The following is a 24,556-nucleotide window of genomic DNA, read 5'->3' as shown; positions in this document are numbered from 1 at the left end:
TCTCCACTTTGGAATTCATTTCTAGAAGATTTGCAGTTTGAAGGTTTAATTTTTCGGATGTACTGCAAAGCTTGAATATTTTTCCAGGTTTTTTGTTTTCCTTTTTAGATGATGGGAAGGTTGGCTGGTAGACTTTTAATTTTTGTGTGTTGATTTTGCTGGGGACTGGAGTTAGGTTCTATTTTCTGATTTTTATGTTTGTTGTTGTTAATTTTGGTCTTAGGTTTTATACATTATATTTTGTAAAACGGGTAGATAATTGTGAAAAAAAAATGTGCCTGACACCTTCTTCACTGTTTGTTTTTTTACCCCCTTCAGGACCCACAGAGCAAGAAGATGATTTGGAACAAGACACCATACTCCCTCTTGAGTTATAATTGTACACTGAACTTTTATTATGTGTATTGAATTTGCATTCAGTATGTTTTTATAATTCTTGAAACCTAAAAATTGATGCTGTTCTCACAACTGTCTGGGGTTTTTTTGTACTGTGAATTTCAAGTCACTAAATCTGTTTTTCAGTTTTCTGTATCATGACGTCATCTAATAAACACAAGGTATTTACTGTGGTGTTTTGTGCTGCTTTTATTGTATGATAATGGACTTAGTGTAGGAACCAAATATATAAAGCTTACAGAAGGTATGAGAGATTTAATAGGCCAAAAAAATTGGTATTAACATAAATGGAAAAAAATGCCAGAACATATATTAGACCAGGGCTTCCTGAATGAGGTTATAATATTTTTGAGGTGGTGATCAAAAGTAAATTCAGCCTGAGCTTGCATGGGCTCCGTGGAAAACAGGGGATGGGACTAGGAACAGCAGCATGGACGGAAATAAGTGTCTGGGGGGAGGGGGGGTCACGTGTTCCCTGGCTGTGATATGGGGTCGTAACCACAGTTTGATAAGCGCGCTTTTAGACAAGCAAACTCTTAAGGACATTTTGGAAATATTTCAAAGCCTTTTACTTTATTTTAGGGATTTTGTAGCTGGAAGTTTAATTCAAGTGAACAAAAGTACACAGTACCCACATGTATAAAAGCTTTTGAAAAATTGCAAACACTAATAGAGTACAAAGGTAAGTCTTCCAGTTCCAGCTGTGGAGCTTCAACTTGGCCTGTGTTCTTGCACACAGTGCCCGTTTCCAGGTGAAGTGGAGGAGTGGCCTGGTGGTTAGGGTGTTGGACTTTGGTCCTGAGGAACTGAGTTTGATTCCCACTTCAGGCACAGGCAGCTCCTTGTGACTCTGGGCAAGTCACTTAACCCTCCATTGCCCCATGTAAGCCGCATTGAGCCTGCCATGAGTGGGAAAGCGCAGGGTGCAAATGTAACACAAATAATTTTGCAATAAGCCACCTTTTCAGTTTATACCAAAAGCTTCTGTTTTATATGTGAGCCTTTTTTTATGGTTTCAACCCTGCTGGATCAAACATGTATGCAAGGGGTTGTTCAGTAGCCGAGATGTGTACTAAATTAGCGGTAAAGCCATCAGCGTAGAGGCTGACAGAACCAAATCTGCAGGTGAAATCTGTTGCCCGGTTTTAGCTGTAACCAAAACCGGCTCCTGCCCTGAAGATACCACTTGGAATACCAGGGCCTTTACAAGGTAGGCCCATGGAGGGAAAGGTTTTATTTTCTGCCGGGGGGGGGGGGGCACTATAGTTTTGGATTTCTGCCGAAAATGCACAGGTTTTAGTGCAGAAATCAAAATTCGGTTGGCCTCTACATCACTGAATCTATTGTCAACTTTGCTAGTGGTGATTGGTCTGTGTGTCAGCTGAATAGTCCTGTTCACCTGACAGGTGCCTCGGATCCTCACTGTCCAGTCTGATCCCTCTGTGCTGCTGACATAACTTTAGGTGAGGTAGTGAGCCATTGTGTTTTGATCTTTCCAATGGATTAAACAGAACAGCAAATGTGGCCAAACATTATATAGGGGGGGGGGGGGGGGGGGCTGTGAGCTGGAATTTACAACAGCAATGCATTTTCTGGGAGAGCTTCTTGGCTCCTAACAATCCTGACTCGTCACCTAAGTTTCTTAATGCCCCCCCCCCCCCCCCGACCATTGGAGGAGTAGCCTAATGGTTAGTGCTGCAGCCTGGGAACCGGGTTCAATTCCCACTGCAGCTTCTTGTGACTCTGGTCAAGTCGCTTAACCCACTGGCCCAGGTACAAAATAAGTACATGTGCAAAGCACTTTGATTGTAACCACACTCCTTGCTTGTTATCCTAATTACAATAACTGACTATAAATGAATTTGTGCTAAGGGTGTGTGGGATGAGGTCTAAACTAGGTCCTGCAGTGCCTGCTAGAGGCTATCTGTTAATGCTGTGGTACAACGTTTGTTTTAAAACTAGGGAGGGAAAGAATATGGAGATTAGTTGATAAAGTTTGCTTTTTTTTATATTCTGCCTATCACTAACCTTAAAATTCCTCCTTTAAACCTCAGTCTAAGTTCCCAAAGCACAAGGTGATGTCATCAAAAGGGGTGTGAGGTGGCAGGGCTTGGGCATGTCTTAACTTCTGATTGGCTGAGTACCTGGAAGTGGGCATGGCACCTGTCAAATTTGATGAATGCTGGTGGAGGATAAAAAACTTTTTTTGTTTTAACATTTAAATTACACGTTATCCCAAGCAAAGTTGGGTTCAATGTGGCTTATATTTGAAAATACAGTGAGACAGAATAATCCAGTTATAGCATGGGAAGCAAATAGGTGGATATGTCTGAAACATTTAACAAAGTTGAGATTAGCATATATAATTGGCCATTTAAAAGTTTGTTTTAATGATGCCATGTGTTCAGAAATCATAGCCATAAGTGTAGGCAATTATTCAAAGATTTAAAAGTTTTCACTACGGATGGACTCCTAATCTTGGATAAAGTATTATGTAATGATGTGGGGTTATGATTTGTTTTGATAATTTGCTGTGTTTATCAGAATAATGATTAAAAAAAAAAAAATTATACTACTATACTTAAAGGTTATGATTTAATGAAAAAACTATCCTGTAAATTGTTTTGAATTATTCAAAGATTATCACATACACGCAGCAGAACAGGCATCCATCATGCTGCAGAAGTAAACAACTTCTACAGAGTACATTCAAAAATTAATTTTTATTTTCTCATTTCCATCATCCAAAATTCCAGACAGCAGATGTACAGATCAGTAGGACCCAAAGCACTCCAAAACAGTAAAGTCAGAAACAACACAGCTTATACCTAATTGTTCAACTACCCTTAGAATTCTCCTTTGGGTTGAAAAAGCCAAAACTATGTGCATGTAAGGTCTGGATAAACAAATTAAAACAAAGTTTGTTTATTTAGATTTTGCTCACCCCTTTTTCAGTAGTAGCTCAAGGTGAGTTACATTAAGGTACACTGGATATTTCTCTGTCCCAGGAGGGCTCACATGACTTGCCCAAGATCACAAGGAGCAGCAGTGGTATTTGAACCGGCCACCTCTGGATTGCAAGACCGGTGCTCTAACCAATTGGCCATGCCTCCACTTAACGGGCCAGGTAGTCTCATGTTGTCTCTTGTCCCGCCTTGTCTCTTTAAAGCAAATGTCCATACTATGTAATACATGTTAGTACTAATGAAATAATGATGGAATTATTCCCAGTATCCTGCGCAAATAGATTCATTTTCTACTGAACATAAAATTTTATTCATATTTGGGTAATTGAGAAAATATTAAAAATTATAAAGCATGAAGTTGACTTGGTTAACTTTTGCTGTACATCAACCAGTAGTAAATAACAGTAAAATCAAGTGCATTTTTATAATATACTACTGTATTCCACAAAACAAAAGGAGCAGGTTCCCGCAAACCATCTTTCCATTTTGATGTAGGCATAGGAAAAAAAATTAAATGCTCCCAGGTTTCAACCTCATGTGTGTTTATTTATTTACTTATATCCCACATTAGACAGACAGAACCGTGAATGTTGAGCACCTGATTCGCATAACCTGTCTGTTTTAGTGGTCCTGTAGCAGGAGAAAAAAAAAAAAAAAAAAGACATCTCTGCATGAATAGAACGTGCTAGGGTGTCCCTATACCCAGCTTCTCCAAATGACACATTGATTACGATTTATAACAAATTATTACTCTACCTATGGAAAGTTATTCTGTTGTTATACTTCCTCTGTGAGATATGTTTTGAGTGGACTAGAGATGACGGCTGCGCGGTTGAGTGGAAACAGAGATTAACCTAATTGGTTTCAACGTGTTGACGTCACTTGTTCTGTCTATTAAACCTCCTTAGACGCTAACCGATTAAAGGTTCTTCTTCAGTTGTGATCCATCAATGTGGATACAGCAGAGGCTAGTGCTGGTGGCGCTAATATGGCCGCGGTTCAGCCTTTTGACGTCACGCCGGCTCCTAGTTCCTTGGTCGTGAGTGTGACGGAGGAGGCTTTTGTTTACCAGCCTCCCTTTATGACGTCAGCCCCGACTGTGAGTGGAGGATCTGTTTGTGGACACGTCATCTCGGGTTCTGATTGGCTGCGCTGCTGATAGCGGAAGTTGTAGTAGTGGCCAGATCTGCTGCGTTCGGACCCTGTTCCTGGGCCCTGACGAGCATGGAGCTGGGAGGGGAGCCGATCCCTAGTAAGCCGGTGTTGGAGACGGAGGGGATCACTTTCCTGCAGCAGACCGGTGAGTGCTGGGGGGAACCAGAGTGACTCCAGATGAGCTGAAGGAGGGCCGCCAGGTAGGGTCCACTCCTAGCCCTGCTGACCAGCATGAGTCAGGGCCATCCGTTCCTTAGGAGTTGGGCCTTTGCAGTTCTCTTATTCTGCTGGGAAATGCCTTGGCCTTCAAATACGTGACTCTTTATTGCGCTGAAGAAGACTGAACCTGAAGCCACCATTCTCCCCCCCCCCCCCCCCCCAGTTGGTGGTGAGAGGCCAGACATCCCCACCCCCAGCTACTTTATCAGAGGAGTAGCCTAGTGGTTAGTGCAGTGGACTTTGACCCTGGGGAACAACTGAGTTCAATTCCCACTGCAGCTCCTTATGACTCTGGGCAAGTCACTTAACCCTCCATTGCCCCAGCTACAAATAAGTACCTGTATATACTATGTAAACCACTTCGAATGTAGGTTGCAAAAACCACAGAAAGGCGGCATGTCTAGTCCCAGATCAGCAACGCGGCTGCGCAGGCTTCTGTTTCTGTGAGTCTGACGTACTGCACGTATGTGCAGGACGTCAGACTCACAGAAACAGAAGCCTGCCCTTGCAGATCAGGAACGCAGCCGCACCGGACAGTCTTGCTACTATTGGAGATTCTAGATGGAATGTTGCTACTATTTGCAATTCTGTTGCTACTAGTAGAGATTCTACATGGAATATTGCTAGTGGAGGAGTAGCCTAGTGGTTAGTGCAGTGGACTTTGATCCTGGGGAACTGAGTTTGGTTCCCACTACAGCTCCTTATGACTCTGGGCAAGTCACATAACACTTCATTGCCCCCCGGTACAAAATAAGTACCTGAATATATGTAAACCGCTTTGAATGTAGTTGTTAAAACCTCAGAAAGGCGGTACATCAAGTCCCATTTCCCTATTTGAGATTCTACATGGAAAGTTGCTACTATTGAGATTCTGTTGCTACTATTTGAGATTCTACATGGAATGTTGCTATTCCACTAGCAACATTCCATGTAGAAGCCTGCCCTTGCAGATCAGCAATGCAGCTGTGCAGGCTTCTGTGAGTCTGACGTGCAGGACGTCAGACTCACAGAAATAGAAACCTGCGCGACCGCATTGCTGATCTGAAAGGGCAGGCTTCTACATGGAATATTGCTAGTGGAGGAGTAGCCTAGTGGTTAGTGCAGTGGACTTTGATCCTGAGGAACTGAGTTCAATTCCCACTGCAGCTCCTTGTAACTCTGGGCAAGTCACTTAACCCTCCATTGCCCCTGGTACAAAATAAGTACCTGAATATATGTTAAACCGCTTTGAATGTAGTTGTTAAAACTTCAGAAAGGCGGTATATCAAGTTCCCTTTATCCCCTTCCCCTTCTGATAGCTAGTATCTCCCTCACCCCACCAAGGTAGCCAGCATCTCCTCTACATTCCCAACCTCTCCAGGTGGCTAGCATATTTTCTTCCCTTTAAGTCTAGCATCTCCCATTCCCTTCACTACCCCTGCTGGGTCCAGCATATATCCATTCCAGGCCCAACATCTTCTCCCCTTTCCCTTCCTCACGCTGGCACGAGTGCCCTTGGCCTGGATTGGCCGCTGTTGAGGACAGGATGCTGGGCTCGATGGACCTTTGGTCTTTTCCCAGTGTGGCATTACTTATGTACTTATCACCCTGTCTCAGGAGTGGTCAATCCCGGTTCTTGAAGGCTGCAACCCAGTCTGCTTTTCATGACTTTCCTAATGAGCACACGTGAAGATGTATTTGCATGCACTGCTTCCATTGTATGCAGATAGATCTCATGCATATTCATTGAGGAAATCCTGACAACCTGATTGGGTTGTGGCCCTCGAGGACTGAGGTTGCCCACCCGTGCTCTGTCTCTTCTGGGGTTGCTCCAAAAGTACTTTGCACTGCTACAGGGCTTTCCAATACAAGCCCCCCTCAAGTGCTGCTGTGTCCCACTCTCCCCTCATGCATTTCCTTTATTAAGGTAGATGGGAAAACTACTGCTTATATTGTAATACATCTGAACCAGTCCACAGTGTGACTGTAACTTGAGTACTGTGTGCATTTTTGGTTGCTGCATCTCAATGCAAAATTGAATTAGAAAAAGTGCAAAGACAGGTGACCAAAATGATAAAGTAACTCATGTGAGGAAAGACTAAAGAGGTTAGGGCTCTTCAGCTTGAAGAAAAAAAACGGCTGAGGGAAAATATGAAACATCTAAAATGATGAATGACGTGGAATGGGTAAGCGTAGCTTGGCTGTTTACTGTTCTACAAAGTACAGAGACTATTAGACATAACGTTAGTACGTAACATATTAAAACAAAACCACTCCATGCATAATTAAGCTCTGGAATTTGTTACCAGAGGATGTGGTAAAAGTTGGGTTTGGACAAGGTCCTGGATGAAAAGACCATAAGTTTAAGGCAGATTTGGGGAAATCGCAGCTTTTTTTTTTTTTTTTGGGGGGGGGGGGGGGGGGGGGGGGTAAGCAACATGGAATCTAGCTATTTGGGAGGGGGGTTCCTGCTGGTATTTGCAACTTAGGTTGACCACTCTTAGAAACAGGATACTGAGCTTAATGGAGTTTTAGTTTGGCCCAATGTGTTGCTGCTCCTTTGCTGTACTGGTCTGGTAGGGCTGGACTCCAGGACCTAACTGTAAGGATTTCTCATTGTATCTCCTCCCTGCCATGATTTTGTGTTCTGGGATTTACTGTCTGCATTCTCTGGAACAAATGAAATTACACCATAAATATGTATATTAGCATGGAGGTGTACCACTTAATCTGAAATTCATTTTAAAAAGTGATAATAAGAACATAAGAGTAACCATATTGGGTCTGACCAATGGTCCATTTAGCCCAGTATCCTCTTTCCATCAGTTCACAAGTACCTGACAGAAACCCAAATCGTGGCAACACTTCATATTAAAAATCCCAGGGCAAGCAGTTGCATCCCGATGTCTGTCTCAATAGCAGACTATGGACTTTTCCTCAAGGAATTTGTCCAAACCTTTTTTAAACCCAAATACGCTAACTTCTGTTACCTGTGCCGAAGGAATGGATCCTCAGGAGCTTAGTCAAGATCGGGAGGCGGGGCTGGTGGTTGGGAGGCGGGGGTAGTGCTGGACAGACATACGGTCTGTGCCAGAGCCGGTGGTGGGCAGCGGGACTGGTGGTTGGGAGGCAGGGATAGTGCTAGGCAGACTTATACGGTCTGTGCCAGAGCCGGTGGTTGGGAGGCAGGACTGGTGGTTGGGAGGCAGGGATAGTGCTAGGCAGACTTATACGGTCTGTGCCAGAGCCGGTGGTTGGGAGGAGGGGCTGGTGGTTGGGAGGCAGGGATAGTGCTGGGCAGACTTATACGGTCTGTGCCCTGAAGAGGACAGGTACAAATCAAAGTAGGGTATACACAAAAAGCAGCAAATATGAGTTATCTTGTTGGGCAGACTGGATGGACCGTGCAGGTCTTTTTCTGCCGTCATCTACTATGTTACATCCTCTGGCAAAGAGTTTCAGAGCTTAACTATTTGTTGAGTGAAAAAATATTTCCTCCTATTTGTTTTGAAAGTATTTCCATGTAACTTCCTCGAGTGTCGGTAATTTTGGAACAAGTAAAAAATCGATTTACTTTACTTCCACTTGTTCTACACTACTCAGGATTTTGTAAACCTCAATCATATCTCCCTTCATCTGTCTCTTTTCCAAGCTGAAGAGCCCTAACCTCTTTAGCCTTTCCTCATATGAGAGGAGTTCCATCCCCTTTATCATTTTGGTCGCTTCTTCTTTGAACCTTTTCTAATTCCGCTATATATTTTTTGAGATACGACAACCAGAACTGAATCCAGTACTCAAGGTGAGGTCGCACCGTGGAGCGATACAAAGGCATTATAGTATTTTCGGTCTTATTCACCATCCCTTTCCTAATAATTCCTAGCATCCCGTTTGCTTTTTTTGACTGAAACTTCCCTTCCTTTCCTGTTTTTGTAGTGGGCTCGGCCTTGGCAGACTATGGCTGGTATATATTCTTTGGCGGCATTGCCACTTTCCTGGTTATTCAGCGGCTCGTGGGGAGCCTGAGGCAGAGACAGTCGGATGCACCAGAAGCCTCTGCAGTCGGTCAGTTATGTGTAACTTCATTTTTTGGCCTGTTTTGTATTCATGTTTCTGATTGAAATTAGCAGCAAAGCACATGTGTGGAAGTACCAGAGCAAAACTGCCAGGAATTTGCTCATTTCTCGATTCAGGTAAGAAAGAGTGTTTGTGCGGAAAGGCGCCATTATTACTGACACTGTTCTTATAATAAAAGTCCCTCAGAACTGGTGAGGTAAGATCTTGACTGGCAACAATACTGTACCTAATATGCCATAGTTCCAACACTCTTGAGCATTTTGTCCATGGATGCACTAAAGTGAAATGTTTTCCTCGGGGCTAATCCAGGCAAAACTCCTCAGAAGCTCAAGATACGTCAAACGGAAACCCTAGCTGGCAACAAACTCTTGGCTTTTGGACTTGCGTTACTTGGGCAGGATTGGATCTTGGTCCCCTGCACAGCTGGTGACATTAGACTTTATCGGAGGGGAGGAGGGGTGGCCCTGTACAGTTAGCTGTTGTCATTGGCTGTACGACTTCTTCTGTTTTTCAGACATGGACTTCTCAACATAGTTTTGTTATTTCCAGATTTAAGTTGATTTTGCAGCCCTCAGTGGGAGCAAGGATGGCAGGAATACATTTAGAGTTTATTCAAATTTTGATATACCGCTAATATAACGGGGTTGGCCAAAGCAGCGTACAAGCTAAAAACAAACATTAAAAGAACAGAAAAGGAACGCCATTGTGAACAGGACAGCATTCATTCATTCAAAAGGATAAAGACAGGGAAGTGTGAGGATGCAGGGCTTTCGCTGATCCAGCTGCCTTAATGAATTGAGAACCTGATGAATTTCAGATGCAAGCTCCTGGGGTGCATAGGAGTGGGAGTGATGCTGGATCCACAGAGCCAGCTTAGTGAGGGGAGCTGTACTGTCCGTCACTCTCTCTCTCTCTTCCTGGGTGTGGGAGGGATGCTGAAACCACAGAGCCAGCTTAGTGTGGGGAGCTGTACTCTCCGTCATACTCTCTCTCTCTCTCCCTCCCTGGGTGTGGCAGTGATGCTGGATCCCAAAGCCAGCTTAGTGAGGGGAGCTGTACTGTCCGTCACTCTCTCTCTCTTTCTCTTCCTGGGTGTGGGAGGGATGCTGAATCCACAGAGCCAGCTTAGTGTGGGGAGCCATACTCTCTGTCCGTCACTCACTCACTCTCTCTCTCTCTTCCTGGGTGTGGGAGGGATGCTGAAACCACAGAGCCAGCTTAGTGTGGGGAGCTGTACTCTCCGTCATACTCTCTCTCTCTCCCTCCCTGGGTGTGGCAGTGATGCTGGATCCCAGAGCCAGCTTAGTGAGGGGAGCTGTACTGTCCGTCACTCTCTCTCTCTTCCTGGGTGTGGGAGGGATGCTGAAACCACAGAGCCAGCTTAGTGTGGGGAGCTGTACTCTCCGTCATACTCTCTCTCTCTCCCTCCCTGAGTGTGGCAGTGATGCTGGATCCAGACCCAGCTTAGTGAGGGGAGCTGTACTGTCCGTCACTCTCTCTCTCTCTCTCTTCCTGGGTGTGGGAGGGATGCTGAATCCACAGAGCCAGCTTAGTGTGGGGAGCCATACTCTCTGTCCGTCACTCACTCACTCTCTCTCTCTCTTCCTGGGTGTGGGAGGGATGCTGAAACCACAGAGCCAGCTTAGTGTGGGGAGCTGTACTGTCCGTCACTCTCTCTCTCTCTCTCTTCCTGGGTGTGGGAGGGATGCTGAATCCACAGAGCCAGCTTAGTGTGGGGAGCTGTACTCTCCGTCATACTTTCTCTCTCTCCCCCTCCCTGGGTGTGGCAGTGATGCTGGATCCCAGAGCCAGCTTAGTGAGGGGAGCTGTTCTCTCCATCCCTCAGACATTCTCTCTTCTTGGGTGTGTTGTAGATCCTGCCATGGTTGTGAAACAGCAGGAAGCGATGGCAGCTGCAAGGCTTCGAATGCAGGAAGAACTAGATGCCCAGGCTGAGAAGTACAAAGAGAAGCAAAGACTGGTAAGTTATGTCTCTGTAACATAGCTAGGAAAGCATTACTATATCAGCTGTCATCTTTTCCTAAAGTACAAGCTGTACTTGGAAGTTGTTGGACTTATTACACCTACAGATACCTATAGATGTTCAGTCCTGAGGTCCTAATTCCCTCTTACATCATGGTGGGTACTCACAGGGCATTAGAAATTTATTGTGAGTGGAGACTGCATTGCTTCTGGGGCTGATGTTACAATCGCTTCTGAAGATTGTAATATTTGGGAGGGAGGATAGAGTATTGAATAACCAGGCAGGAGAATTCTGGTTCTTCCAGCAGCATGACCAGAGCGAAAGGATCTTCAGCTCAGCAGTAGTATCCTTGGCTTGGAAGCAGAAGGTTGGAGATTTGAATCTCATGATTGCATTAGAAAACATGTCCTGTACCATGATATGATTTCATGAAATATATTCCTTAAGATAAAGTTTCTCAAGCCAGCCTTGGAGTAACGTAGTAGATGATGGCAGATAAAGACCTGTGTGGTCCATCCAGTCTGCCCAACAAGATAAACTCATAGCATAAGATATGATGTGATACTACATATATATATACTTAAACTTGATTTGTCCTTGCCATTTTCAGGGCACAGACCATACAAGTCTGCCCAACGCTGGCTTTGCTTCCCAGTTACTAGGGTTGCCATCTAATCATTGCTAAGCTTGTTTGGTTCCATGCCGTCTTTGTGTTTGTCCCACACGTTTTTGAATTCTGTTGCCGTTTTCATCTCCACCACCTCTCAGGGGAGGGTACTCCAGGTATCTACCATCCTCTCCATGAAAATGTACTTCCTGACATTATTCAGAGTCCCCCCCCCCCCCCATTATTCCTGAGCACCCCTCCCTCCAGATGCGAGTGTACTTCATGCATATTAATTGTGGATATCCTATTATCAGTATCTTTCAGTCTACCAATTCCATTCCTTCTACAATCTATGCCCTGAAAATGGCAAGGACAAATCCAAGATCAGGTATACATATGAAGTAGCACACCATACCTTACGCTATGAGTTAATCTTATTGGGCAGACTGGATGGACCGTACAGGTCTTTATCTACCATCGTCTACTATGTTACTATCAGACTCATTTTCAAAAGAGACAGACGTCCAAAAAGTGACATAAGTCAGCATTTGGACGTTTTATCCCACAGAAATGTCCGAATCAGTATTATCAAAACCTCTTTTTGGACGTCTTTCTCTGAAGTCCGTCAGAAGGACGTCCAAATTTCAAGGGGGCGTGCTAGGGGCGTGTTCAAGGCGGGACTTGGGCCTTCCTAAGACATAGACGTCTTTCAGCAATAATGGAACAAAACTAAGACGTCCAAGACTAAAACTTAGACGTTTTGAACTAGACCTGTTTTTATAATGAATAGCTGCAGCGGGAATTGAACCCACTTCCCCAGGATCAAAGTCCACTGCACTAACCACTAGGCTACTCCTCCACTCATTCCACCAATAAGAGCCAATCTCATCAGTGATGTCACAATGGCTTCATTGCCCGATACAGTTCCCCAGGATCAAAGTCCACTGCACTAACCACTAGGCTACTCCTCCACTCATTCCACCAATAAGAGCCAATCTCATCAGTGATGTCACAATGGCTTCATTGCCCAATACTTGGCTTACTTCTGATATTGTGATGTCATAAGGGAAAGGGAAATTGGACTTGATCTACCACCTTTCTGAGGTTTTTGCAACTACATTCAAAGCGGTTTGCATATATTCAGTTACTTATTTGTACCAGGGGCAATGGAGGGTTAAGTGACTTGCCCAGAGTCACAAGGAGCTGCAGTGGGAATTGAACCCACTTCCCCAGGATCAAAGTCTGCTGCACTAACCACTAGGCTACACAAGAGGTGCCCCAGATGACCACTGGAGGGACTCGGTGATCACCTCCCCTTACTCCCCCAAATCACAAAACATTTTTCCAAAACAGCACTTTCAAAAGGAAAAGATAGATTTTTTTGTAGAAAATGACCTTTCCTGTTTTACAAAAAACGTCCAAATTCAGACTTAGATGTCATATCCAAAAATGTCCCTTGTGCATTTGACTTGCCCAAAGTCTCAAGGAGCAGCAGTGGGAATTGAACCCCTCTTGCTAGGATCAAAGCCCGCTGCACTAACCATTAAGCCACTCCTCCTCTCTTTTGGATGTCTTGCATTTGGACATCTTTGTGTTAGAAAATGGCCGAAAGTCAAAGACATCCCTAGGGACGTCCTCGGATTTGGACGTCTTCGACGGTATTTTCGAAACGAAAGATGGACGTCCATCTTTTTTCGAAAATACGTTTTTCCCCACCTCTGGATTTGGACGTTTTACAAAGACGTCCAAATCCAAACTTAGATGTTTCTTTTGAAAATGCCCCTCCATGTAATGACCATATTAGGAAATAGGTGATCTTGAGAAACGCTGCCTTAAGGAGTATGAACCAAATAAAAACCAGAAGCGAACCTTCCTGTCTGAGCTGTGCTCTGCCACTTGGAAGTGCTATAAAGGAAGGTGGGAGCCCTCCACCCCAGAGGCTCACCGAACCTGCCTCACCCATTTCAACCTTGCTGGCCTTCTTTTAAGTGATGTAGGCCCAGGTGCTCTAGTGACTGAGATTCTGATATGCTTGTTCTGCTTTACCTTGACTGGTTCCAAATACTTCCTGTATTTCCTGCCCTCCTCGTCAGCCTTGTTCCTCTCTTTGCTGCTCTGTAAGAGGTTCAAACTACTCTTGCCTTGTCCCTTCCGGAGATGGTGGCGTATACACCAACAGGGAGCTGTAATGCTAGATTAGAATGGCCAGAAGCTCAGGGCCAGCCGCTCCTGACCTTAGGTTTTGTAGACAGCTGTGGGGGCTTGGGGGGGTGGCAGCCTGCTACACTTCGCTCTATTTCACTGATCTAGGTTGAGCAGATAGCACTTAAAACATCTTATTGCACAAACCAAATGTTTTTAAACTTCCTCGTTAACTCTGCTATCCCTTGTCAGCTTGAAGAGGAGAAACGCAGACAGAAAATAGAAATGTGGGAGAGCCTGCAAGAAGGGAAGAGCTACAAAGGAACTCCAAGAAAGACCCAGGTAGTGCATCTCCCACTTTCAGCCTGCAAACATTTACCACCAGATGCATAACCGAAAAATGTGTATTCAGAGGATGCTGTTTGCTCTTTGTCCATTTCAGGAGCTGCCAGCGCAAGCATCGATGTCCTCAACTGCCCGAAAGTCAGAGCAGAAACCCCTGAGGAGAAATGGTAAGATAGGGGTCACGGATGCAGAAGCATGCCACCGAGCTGTAGAAATTGTGCTGAGTAACAAAAGGGAAGAGTTGGTGTGGGGTGAGCCAGAGCTGCTGCTGCCAGAATTCTCTATACTGCCAGCAGACGGAGTTGGAGAGCAGTGTGTATTGTGTGCAATTTGTATCATAAAGATATAGCAGAATTAGAAAAGGTTCAAAGGAGAGCGACCAAAATGATAAAGGGGATGGAGCTCTCATATGAGGAAAGGCTAAAGAGGTGTTAGGCCTCTATAGCTTGGAAAATGAGGGGGGATATGATTGAGGTCTACAAAATCCCGAGTGGTGTGAAGTAGGTAGAAGTGAATCAAAATTTTTTTGTTTGTTTTTGTTTTTTTACTCTCTCAAAAAGTGCAAAGACTAGGGAGACACTCAATGAATTTACATAGAAATACTATTAAAACAAACAGGAGGAAATATTTTTTCACTCAATGAATAGTTAAGCTCTGGAACTCTTTGCCAGAGGATGTAGTAACGGGTTAGCATATCTGGGTTTAAAAAAAGGTTTGGACAAGTTCCTGGAGGAAAAGTCCATAGTCTGCTATTGAGAAAGTCATGGGAAAGCCACTGTTTGCCCTGGATTGGTAGTATGGAATGTTGCTACTATTTGGGTTTCTGCTAGATTCTTGTGACCTGGGTTGGCCACCTGTTGGAAACAGGATACTGGGCTAAATGGACCATTGGTCTGACCCAGTATGGCTAATCTTATGTAGTGCTTCATCCCTGCTCCTGCTGTCTCTTCTGCAGTCAGAATTGCCTGGTGCTTAATATTCTCACTAGACCCATCCACTCCATATGGTTCTAGCGATAGAGAAGAGCCGGCAGATGAGAAGTGATACTTGCCAGCTGTCACGTTTTCAAAACAGGAACTAGGTTTGTGAGCCCTTGGGCCACTGCCGAGGAGCAGCAGTGACAGGCAAACCACCCCACATCGGAGACTAGGCAGAACAGGACTGGAACCCTGGACTGGAGTTGCAGGCAGAGGCAAACAAGCAGGAATAAGCAGAGCAGGCACACTTAAACTTCACCTGCACTTGGCCGCCTTTCACCAGGAGTTGAGCCCCTGCCTGCAGGTGGCCAGCAGGACTTACTGGGCAAGGCAGGACTGGATACCCACTAGGCTGAACCAGGACTGAGGGTAAGAGGGGTTAAGGAACATACAGGGGCAGCAGGGCAAGGAAGGGAAAGCTAAAGGGCAGGACTGACAGCTGCAAGCAGCCACTAAAACAGGGAACAAAACACTGGTAACAAGACACAGAACTGAAAGCTGCAGAGCAGCCACAAAGACACAAACAGACAAAGATTAAACACAAAACTATAACCCAGAGACAGGACTAGCCAACAAACAACAACCTAATCTAAACTACACACAGCCTAACTAGAAACAAACAAGAATCTCAGGCAAGAACTGAAACAGGAGAGCAACAAGCACCAACATACCAGGGCCTAAGGCGATGCAAAGGCAAAGCAGAAAGATTTCAGAATGGCTAATAAGCCCAGCAGCAGCTGAGGCTCAGCTGCAGCAATCACCAGGCAACTACGGGAGCTGTGCAGGTTCAAACAAAAAGAGCAAGTGTGGCAGTCTGGAAGAACCGGACCGGACTGAAATCTGGACCGGGTGACAATAACCAGACAGTTCATTGCAGCCACTAGGTCTGGCCACCAGGTGGCGAGAAGGAGAGCACGAAACATGGGCACAACCGTGACACCAGCTCCTGCCTGCTGGAGGAGGTGGTTTGATATAAGTATCTGTGAGAGGGGGGAGAAGGGAGCTTAAAATACATTAAATATATTTATCTTGGGGGGGGGGGGGGGGGGGGGGGGGGGGGAGGGGGGTGATCATAATTGGTTTGCCTAAGACCTGCTAAGAGTTGTGCTCTGTTCACCTCTTCACGTCTGACATTTCATAAATTCCAAGATTAAATTTTGTTATTAATAATTTCAAAAGTAGGTCACAATGGCAAAATTACCCCAAAATCAAAGGAACATAATAGAGAAAATTAAAAATAGAGTATTTAGCCCCCTTAAGTTAAGGTGAAGAGGGAATATAATCAAACTACAGCTCGAAGAAGAAAGCAGAAGACAATTCTTCCTCAAATTCAGGAGCTTAACAACTGTAAAGTCGTATCTGAACTAAAGCCCCAAAGACAAGCAGGTAATTTCTCCATCAAGAAGACCTACCTGGAACCCTCTGCAGAAAGAAAATTCTCAAGTGGGGGAAGAGCCCAAGAACACATACCCGTCTCTATCCAACCATGTCCCTAATTAATTAATTAATTAAAGCATGCATTCTTGTATCCCACTGTTATCCAAAACAATTGAAAGGTTCTTTGATATTCTGTATATATGTCTATAGAATTTTTCGGAGAGTTAGTCTGTGTTGTTGTCTGTAGGATTTTCGGAAGGTTTTTTGAGGTGGTTAGGTCGCTGATTTATGTAGTCATCTGAAGGTTATTGCTGAGGTGATTCGTAGAGGTTGGGACGTTGATTTTGAGGATGTTGGCCAGTGATTTTTGTAGTCGTCTGGGAGGTATTGATGAGGTGATTTGTGGAGGTTCAATGTTGATTGGGATTGGGCTTGTTGGTTGGTTGGTTGGTTGGTTGACTTGATGAGGTAGATTTGTTAGGAGTGGGGCGTAGGTTTCTTATGTGATTAGCTATAGAATTTTTTGAAGAGGTAGGTTTTCATTTCTTTTCTGAATTGGAGATAATACCAAAAGCCCCAAGAAGCATCACAAACTGAGTTCCACCATTTGGAGCCCAGGTACCTAAATCCTGCTGTGTAGATGGTTTTGTAGGTTATGTTTCTGCATTTGGGTACGAGTAGAAGTAGGTAGCCTCTGGTTTCTGGACTTGTGTTTCTTGGGGATACTTCTATCAGGTTAGCACGTATTCAGGTGCCATTCCAAATAGTATTTTGAAAATGAGGGTACTCACTTTGAATAGTAGTCTTGCGTTGATTGGCAACCAGTGCAGTGTTTGAGCAGTGGAGTTGCTCTTTCATATTTCGGCTTCTTGAAATCAGTCTTGCTGCTGTGTTTTGGACTGTTTGTAGCGATTTTAATATGGTTTCTTTACACCCTCGTATGCTGTGTTGCAGTAGTCTAGTTGAGATAGTATTGTCGATTATACCATTATCCGGAACGATTGTCTGGGAAAAGAGTCTCTTATCCTTCTCAGTTTCCGTAGTGTTTTGAAACATTTTGATGTTAGTGCTGTCGAGAATAATTTCTAGCATTTTTAGTTGTTTCAATTTGGTATGAAGACTTACAGCCAGTCCCTCCACTGTCTAGGGAGCTCAAAGTTAGGTGCTGGGATGTTGCGCGCGCTCGGTGCATATTTTATAACCGTTGCCGTTATAGAATTCTAGCCCATCTGCAGTTCCGCGCCTAACTTTAGGTATAAGCACTTCCGTTAGCTCAAAGGCTAGCGTCTAACTGCTAATATTCCAGAGCACATGCAAGCCTCCCAGCAGTCGCGTTCTATGGATTTTGTGCACACAATTCTTAGAATCCCAACCAAGGGCAGTTAATTAGTGCCAGTTAATGGTTAAGAATAATTAGATGGTAATTGCCTTTATCTATAACTTTGCATGTGAAAGATCGCGTTGGGTGCACAAGTTTATAAATGGGAGGGGGGGGGCGTGTTTTGTGCATAATGTACAGACCTAGTGTTCTGCTTATCGGTGTCCACCTGTAGAGAAGCATGCTGTGGATTACCTTCCCCCTTGATCTTTCCTCTCCTTTTCTCATTCCAGATTATAGCCCTTTGTCTGGGAACAGCGGTGGATCATGTTCGTGGAGGCCTGGGCGCCGAGGACCTGCCTTGGGTGGCGGATGAGGTTAGCAGCCTTGCTGGAGTCGCCAAGACTTCAGCAAGGCGCACCTGCCCTGCCGTCCTGCTGCCTGGAGCTCACCTGTTTCTGCCCTCATCTTCTGGGTTCTCTATAGGGCAGTGGGCAAACAGACCCAGCTGCTGTTGCGAGGGTTCTGCTGAGCGTCTCTTTAACTTGCATTGTGGGACAGTGAAATTGTTAATCCCTCATCCAAGCTCCCATCTGATGCATAGCAGAGCTGGAATTGTTGGTACGGCTTGATCAGTAATGTCCAATGTTTTTGGAAGATAAGCAACTGACTTTTTTTATCAGGAAGTACTTGGTAGGGTTCACCTTGTGCTTCATTCACGGCAGTTGCTTTGAAATATTTCACTTGCTGTCAGGTCGTTGGTTTGCCATGTAAGAACTGAATGGCCCAGCAGATGCTCCCGCATCCCCTCTACTGCTGACGAGTAACCGTGTTTTAATGAACTACTAACCCAGAGGATGGGGCTGCATATAGGTTGCTGCAAATGACGTCATCCTTACAAATGGTGAATGCGCCAACGAGGATGGCCGATACCAGGTGGTCAGGTACTGTCTCCATCCGTCCTCTTCCAGGGTCCTTTATTTCTGTGGCTTTGTGAGGTCAAACACCTTTGAGCAGATTGAGTTTTAGATTTAAGAAGCTGCCACTGCTGCATAAACTTATTAAAGGATTTTTGGACACCCCTGTCTGTGTAAGCTGAGAGTAATTTCTTTTCTACGCTGTCCATGCAATCCAGCTCCAAGCAGAAGAACGTGTATAAAGAGTTGAATTCTATGAAAGATGCCTTGTCAGTGGGTAATATATATTTTTTAATTCTATTTTGCACAGCTGCGATATCATTAGACAAGGCTGGAGTGTGGTCAGCTCTTCATGGACCCAACACACATGATTGTGGCCTGCAGAGGAGACCGCTTTCTTTTCCAAGCTATGTTCCAGGGAAGAGGATGATGTAGGGAACGGAGCATTTATCCAAGAATATGTGAAGAGAGAGCAGGAACAAGGGAGGAGAGGCTGACCAGGGCTCCAGCCCTTTGAGAGGGGAACAACAAACAGGCTTAGAGTGCTCAGCAAAGCTAAGGAGCTGGTAGGTAGGAATGAGGGGGAGGGGTCCTTGGGAGGGGGGCGGCTTTGAAGCTCTGCAAGGTCAGAAGAATGTTTCATCTGTTAAACCCCTAGTGGTTGCTGCCGCAGCCATACCTTCTATGCTTGGCAGATGTGGGGTCTTCATCTTTCTCCCCGAGTTCCTAGGACAGAGCACAGCACCAGCTTATTAACCCAATAGGGGACACCTTGACATGACTTATTTATGAAAGAAAGCAGGAAAATTGGACTTCTCTCATTTTGCTGATAAAAGCCAGAAGAGGCTAAGGGAAGTATTTCTCAAAGTAAAGTTGATGCATTCTTATTACTCTACCCTTCAGAGACCAGATCAGTCACCGAAGCAGGGGTGTAGCCAGACTTCGGCGGGAGGGGGGTCCAGAGCCCAAGGTGAGGGGGCACATTTTAGCCCCCCCCCCCCCCCCCCCCCCCCCGCCATTGGCGACCCGCCGCTGCTGCCACCACCAACTTGACCCCCCCCCCCCCTCCCGCCGCCAACCCGCCGTTGCCTACCTTTGCTGGCGGGGGGACCCCAACCCCCGCCAGCCGAGGTCCTCTTCCTTCGTTCTTTTTCTGAGTCTGACGTCCTGCACATAACGGGTTGACGGAGGGAAGGGGGGGTCAAGAGGGTCGTCGGCAGGGGGTCCAAGGCCAAATCTGAGCTTATTTGTTTACTAAAGCCTACCCCGAAGTCAGCAGTGGTGTCTAACCTCCTTTTTTCCCGTTTTGGTAGTTTACCTGCTCTTTACCCTCTGTTAGCTTCTCCTCGGTTGCTCCTGTTTTCCCATCCGTATTCTCTTATTTTAGGTCCTCTGTACTTCTTTGTATCCTATTACTGGAACAATTTTCTCCTGATGTATTATGTAATTTTCTTGTAACTTTGTTAGCCACATTGAGCCCGCATAAGCTGGGAAAATGTGGGATACAAGTGGACCAAATAAATCTACCGTGGCCCCACATAGCTACGCCACTGCATCGAAGGCACCTTTTACAAAGCGGCAGTAAACCCATTGCGGGCTTACCACTCGCTAAACAGGAAGTACCGCCAGGCTACTGCAGCAGTCCGGCAGTACTCCTCTACCCCATTTTGCCACAGCTTGGTCAAATGGGCCTTGAATTCTCTATTATTATTATTAGCATTTGTATAGCACTACCAGACGCACGCAGCGCTGAACACCTGACACAGAGAGACAGTCCCTGCTCAATAGAGCTTGTGAGCTAGTGGTCTGTACCCACCTTAGTACACACTTAGCCACTAGAAGCCCTGGCCATGAGATAATGATGGTCTGTCCATGCCCAGGTCTCTGAGGACTAACTACAGTTGTGAGTTATTCCCAAAAGAATGATTCCTTTCGAAGAGCTTCAAAGGCCAACGGACAAGTGGACTGGCTTTCACTGCTTGCAGTGTTCCATGTAGAGATTGCTTTCCTTGAACAGCCCTTCACTATAATCTAACTGCAGGGTGCCAGGAAGTTTCTTGTGGAAATCAACTATTTCTGTATGTAATTATCACCCTAATTATTCTTTCTCAGCTTCAGGATTTCTTAACAAACGGAACGCACTCCACCCCAATCAAACAGGATTTAGGCCACATCCTAGAACAGAAACTGCCGTTACTCCATCTATTCATTACGCCCTAGACCAAAATAGTTTAGTTATATTATTATCGCTAATCTTTCATCTGCTTTTGACCTGGTCGACCATGCTTTACTCTTGGATAAACGTCACCAAATAGATATGTGAGACTTGGCATTTGCTTGGTTCCATTTATCTCTCTCTGGTCGAGTTCCAAAACATCTCTTCCCAATTCACAAGGATCGATCTTTTTTCTATTCCACAAACACCGAATACAAAAATTCTAGTTGTCATTCTAAATGAAACTCTGTCTTTCCTGCCACAAATCTCTAATCAAAAATTGTGTCTATAAACTTCGTCAAATTTGCTCAATTTGATCCTTTATTGGTCCACCAGCATTAAATATACTTATTCTTTTCTTATCAGTAACATAGTAAAAATGACGACAGATAAAGACCTGAACAACAAGTTACATGGTATGTGATACTTTATATGTATACCTGAGTTTGATTTGTCTTTGCCTTTCTCAGGGCACAGACCGTAGGAGTTTGCCCAGCACTGTTTTTGTACTAAATGTTTTGAAGCTAACGTCGAAGCCCCTTAAAATTTACACTCCAGCCGATCCATATCTATTCAGCCATGATCAGGGTGTAGACCGCATTGGTTTTACTCTCCAATTATTGGCATTGCCACCCAATCTCCACTAAGATTCCGTGGATCCATTCCTTCTAAACAGAATTCCTTTATGTTTATCCCACACATGTTTGAATTCTATTACCATTTTCATCACCACCTCCCGCGGGAGGGCATTCCACGTATCTACCACCCTTTCCGTGAAACTTGACTATTGCAATGCACTGTATTTGGGTCACAAAATAAGTTGACATTAGGAACCTTAATAAACAAAATACTGATATCAAACATTACTGGAAAAAAAAAAAGAAATTCGATCATGTAACTCCCCTTTTGAAAGCGGCTCACTGGCTTCCTCTGCCTCACCCTATCACTTACAAGATCCTACTGTTAGTCTATAAAACTCATCAGTCTGGTGACTCGCCGTACCTTTTTCGTCTGCTAATCCTATATTCCAATTCAAGAACATTAAGATCATCATTCCAAAACCTAATAATGCCATCATTTCGAGATATCCTCTATCAACACTAGAAGGGTGATTTTCTTAGTGCAGGGCCCTGACCATTGGCATAAATTACCTCAGTCTCTTGGGGATCAAACAGCTCTGCAAAACTTTTAAAACCCAATTTCAAACATTTCTTTTTGCCGATGCTTATCTATAGTTTCTCCATTGTAGTCTGTGGAAGTTGAGTCTGTCAGACCCAACAGACCAGTCACTTCCCCTCCCCCCTTCTCATCTTCTATCAAATTTGTAGTTCTTTCCCGCCCTTCCTCCTCCAAAGTTTCTATTTGTGTCTTCCTTATATACTTATTTTTAGAATTTAAGCCTTCCAGACATGTCCTATGATGGGGTGGGACAGAAAATTCTGAATTAACTTGCAACAAAAGCCTGCTAAATGTTAGTGTTTCCTTCCCAGGGTAGAGGAGTGTGGTAGCCGTGTTAGTCCACTCCGATCTGACGAAGAAGGGCAACCTTCAAAAGCTAATCAAGAAATGTATTAAGTTATGTCCAATAAAAAAGGTATCATCTTATTTTCTTTTCCATGTTTTATTTTGTTTGATTTCTATTGAGAACCTTCCCAGGGTATTAATTTTACTCTTTTTTTTTTTTTTAATTTTTTTTAATAGAAATACTATAATCCCTCAGAAGGTTCTTACAGAATATGAGTTTTGAGACCTTACGGGCTCATATCATGTAACAGCTTTTTGTTGAATCAGTAAACAGTATGAGAACCTACAGTGCTTCGTGTTTTCTATAGGTCCAGCATAGCTATTATAACAGAGCATTACAGGTCCCAGTAGGGCTGTATCTTGCAATGTACGTCAGACAGGTGTGGTGGCTCAGTTGTAAGGGGGTTAAGGAGACCCAGGTTTGATTCCCGAGCTAGCACCTGCTGCTTGGGCTGATGGCTTCTACCAAAGCAACATTCCCAGCCCTGGGGGCAGAGAGTGTTACTACTCAGCAGTGATATGTTATGGGAAACTGCAGGGTCCACAGGCAGTGGAGTGGGTTCAGGTGGGAGCACTGAGGACATCACTGGACAGAATGAAAGGGTTAAAACTGGGAGGAAATACTTTATTCTTGAAACTAAACAGGTCTGGGAGTCAGCTGAGCTGCCTTATTGTGCATAGTGATCTGTAGGGCTGATTAACCCAACACCATCAACGGGGCAAAACTGTGCAGTGCGGAGAAACCAAAACCCTTGGGCTGACCTGGGGTGAATTAGCCCCACTGGACACCAGTTCAAAGGATCATGTGCCCAGTCAGCCTTCCGTCTAGTAATTCAAAAAGAGGTGCAGCTATCACTTCAGAAAACAAAACAATTTTGATATTAAGATTTCCGATTTTGAAGGCTCTCGCTGTTTGTGGAAGAGATTTGGTGTTGCAATGCTGATCATCATCATCAGAGTCCTTTGCAGCTATTGCTGACATGGTAAAGCTGAAGAGAGGTCACGGGTAAGGCAATTTTTAAGAAAGGTGTGCCATTAAAGGAATGGGTAAGACTCAGTTTGCTGACATTTTCACCCCCCCCCCCCCCCCCAAAATGCAGATTGACGCAAGAACTTAAAAGATCTTATCATCTTGAAAGTGTAAAAACAGCTTAATTGCTATGGAGTCTTCCTCTTGCACAAGACAAGTTGGAAACATTAAAGGAGTGAATCGGTTCCTAGTGCTGTAAATTATTTATTTTATTGCATTTGTATCCCACATTTTCCCACCTATTTGCAGGCTCAATGTGGCTTACAGAGTTTGGTTAACACAGTTAAATCCTGAATCAGATTCAACAATAAAGGAGCAGACTTCCAACTCCCCAATTACACGCCTACTTGCAGCTCTGCGTAAGGTTCATTAGGGTGAGAGACACAAAGGATGACTGAACTTCTCCCCAGCAGAATTGCAGTTTTGTCTGTCCAGTTCTTAGCAAAGATGCACTAGGATCGGTGTCTATGTGCTTGCTTTAGCAGAACACAGTCGGGCTTTCAAAGTAAATACCGGCTGTTCCTCCACTCAGAGCTTCGTATTCTTACCCAGCTTCAGATGACAAAAAACAAAAAGTCCTTTAAGATGAATTGTGTGTATTGCCCTGCTAATGAAGAATTACTAATTAACTTTTCCACTGATAAGGTTTCGGCATGGTCACCCCCCCTGGGGAGCTTTCCAGACTGGGCTGGGCCTCCTGAGACAGACTCTCTGAATTTTGCTGTCAAGTGTGTTATGGCAGATTTAGGACCTGAGCTTATTAAGTGTTCCATAGCTAAAGCAACAGTACCAAACTGGGGGGGCACAAGGGTCGCATGGCCAACTGCCATGAACAGCCATTTGGGATTTCTTGTTTTGTACTTTAGTTTTCCAGTTTATTGATGCAAGGAACTACTGTCTGACCTTATTCTTCCCAGTTTAGGATTGCAAGCCACCTTTCTATGGATATGTGGGGTTAGGGTTTAGGATAGGCAGAGCCGGGGTGGGGGGAGGCGGTGCTAGTGCTGGGCAGACTTCTACGGTCTGTGCCCTGAAAATGGCAGGTATAAATCAAGGTAAGGTATAAACAAAAAGTAGCACAGATGAGTTTATCTGGTTGGGCAGACTGGATGGACCGTGCAGGTCTTTTTCTGCCATCATCTACTATGTTAAGTGAGATATCAAAATCAGAATAAATGAATGTACAGCAGGGCCGCTGAGAGACTTGTAAGGTCTCCGCCACCAGGAGACTTGGGTCCCTCGACCCTTTAGCTGAGCTGTGTGCTGTAATCCACTGCTAAAGAGCACACGGCAATCCACAAGGTCAGATCACTATACTTTATTGTAATCCC

The 24,556-nt window shown here is 44.7% G+C and overlaps 2 protein-coding genes across 2 annotated transcripts in view; both read left to right on the top strand.

Moving 5' to 3' along the window:
* The window catches only part of SNRPA1 (small nuclear ribonucleoprotein polypeptide A'), a 44,026-nt gene extending 43,456 nt beyond the window's left edge, over positions 1-570 (top strand). The window contains exon 9 of the mRNA XM_030189749.1: positions 319-570. Coding sequence (XP_030045609.1) covers positions 319-377 — 59 coding nt within the window. The 3' untranslated portion in view covers positions 378-570. The remainder of the gene's footprint in view (positions 1-318) is intronic.
* A 3,843-nt stretch (positions 571-4,413) lies between these two features.
* LOC115459918 (selenoprotein S-like) lies at positions 4,414-18,401 on the top strand. The gene is made up of 6 exons (XM_030189751.1): positions 4,414-4,662; positions 8,649-8,777; positions 10,664-10,770; positions 13,775-13,864; positions 13,965-14,034; positions 17,833-18,401. Exons 1-6 carry the CDS (start codon positions 4,587-4,589, stop codon positions 17,913-17,915), a joined length of 555 nt encoding a protein of 184 aa, XP_030045611.1. The 5' UTR covers positions 4,414-4,586; the 3' UTR covers positions 17,916-18,401.
* The last annotated feature ends 6,155 nt before the right edge of the window (positions 18,402-24,556 follow it).

The sequence above is a fragment of the Microcaecilia unicolor genome, chromosome 1 (assembly GCF_901765095.1).
Source record: "Microcaecilia unicolor chromosome 1, aMicUni1.1, whole genome shotgun sequence".
Taxonomy (NCBI): domain Eukaryota; kingdom Metazoa; phylum Chordata; class Amphibia; order Gymnophiona; family Siphonopidae; genus Microcaecilia; species Microcaecilia unicolor.
This window is presented reverse-complemented; position numbering and strand designations above follow the sequence as displayed.

What these genes read in the sequence shown, in the direction of transcription:
- LOC115459918 (XM_030189751.1), top strand. Translation starts at nt 4,587, where the DNA reads ATGGAGCTGGGAGGGGAGCCGATCCCTAGTAAGCCGGTGTTGGAGACG. An exon ending in CACTTTCCTGCAGCAGACCG is followed by an intron (nt 4,663 to 8,648) that starts GTGAGTGCTGGG and finishes CTGTTTTTGTAG; the next exon opens with TGGGCTCGGCCTTGGCAGAC. An exon ending in ACCAGAAGCCTCTGCAGTCG is followed by an intron (nt 8,778 to 10,663) that starts GTCAGTTATGTG and finishes GGTGTGTTGTAG; the next exon opens with ATCCTGCCATGGTTGTGAAA.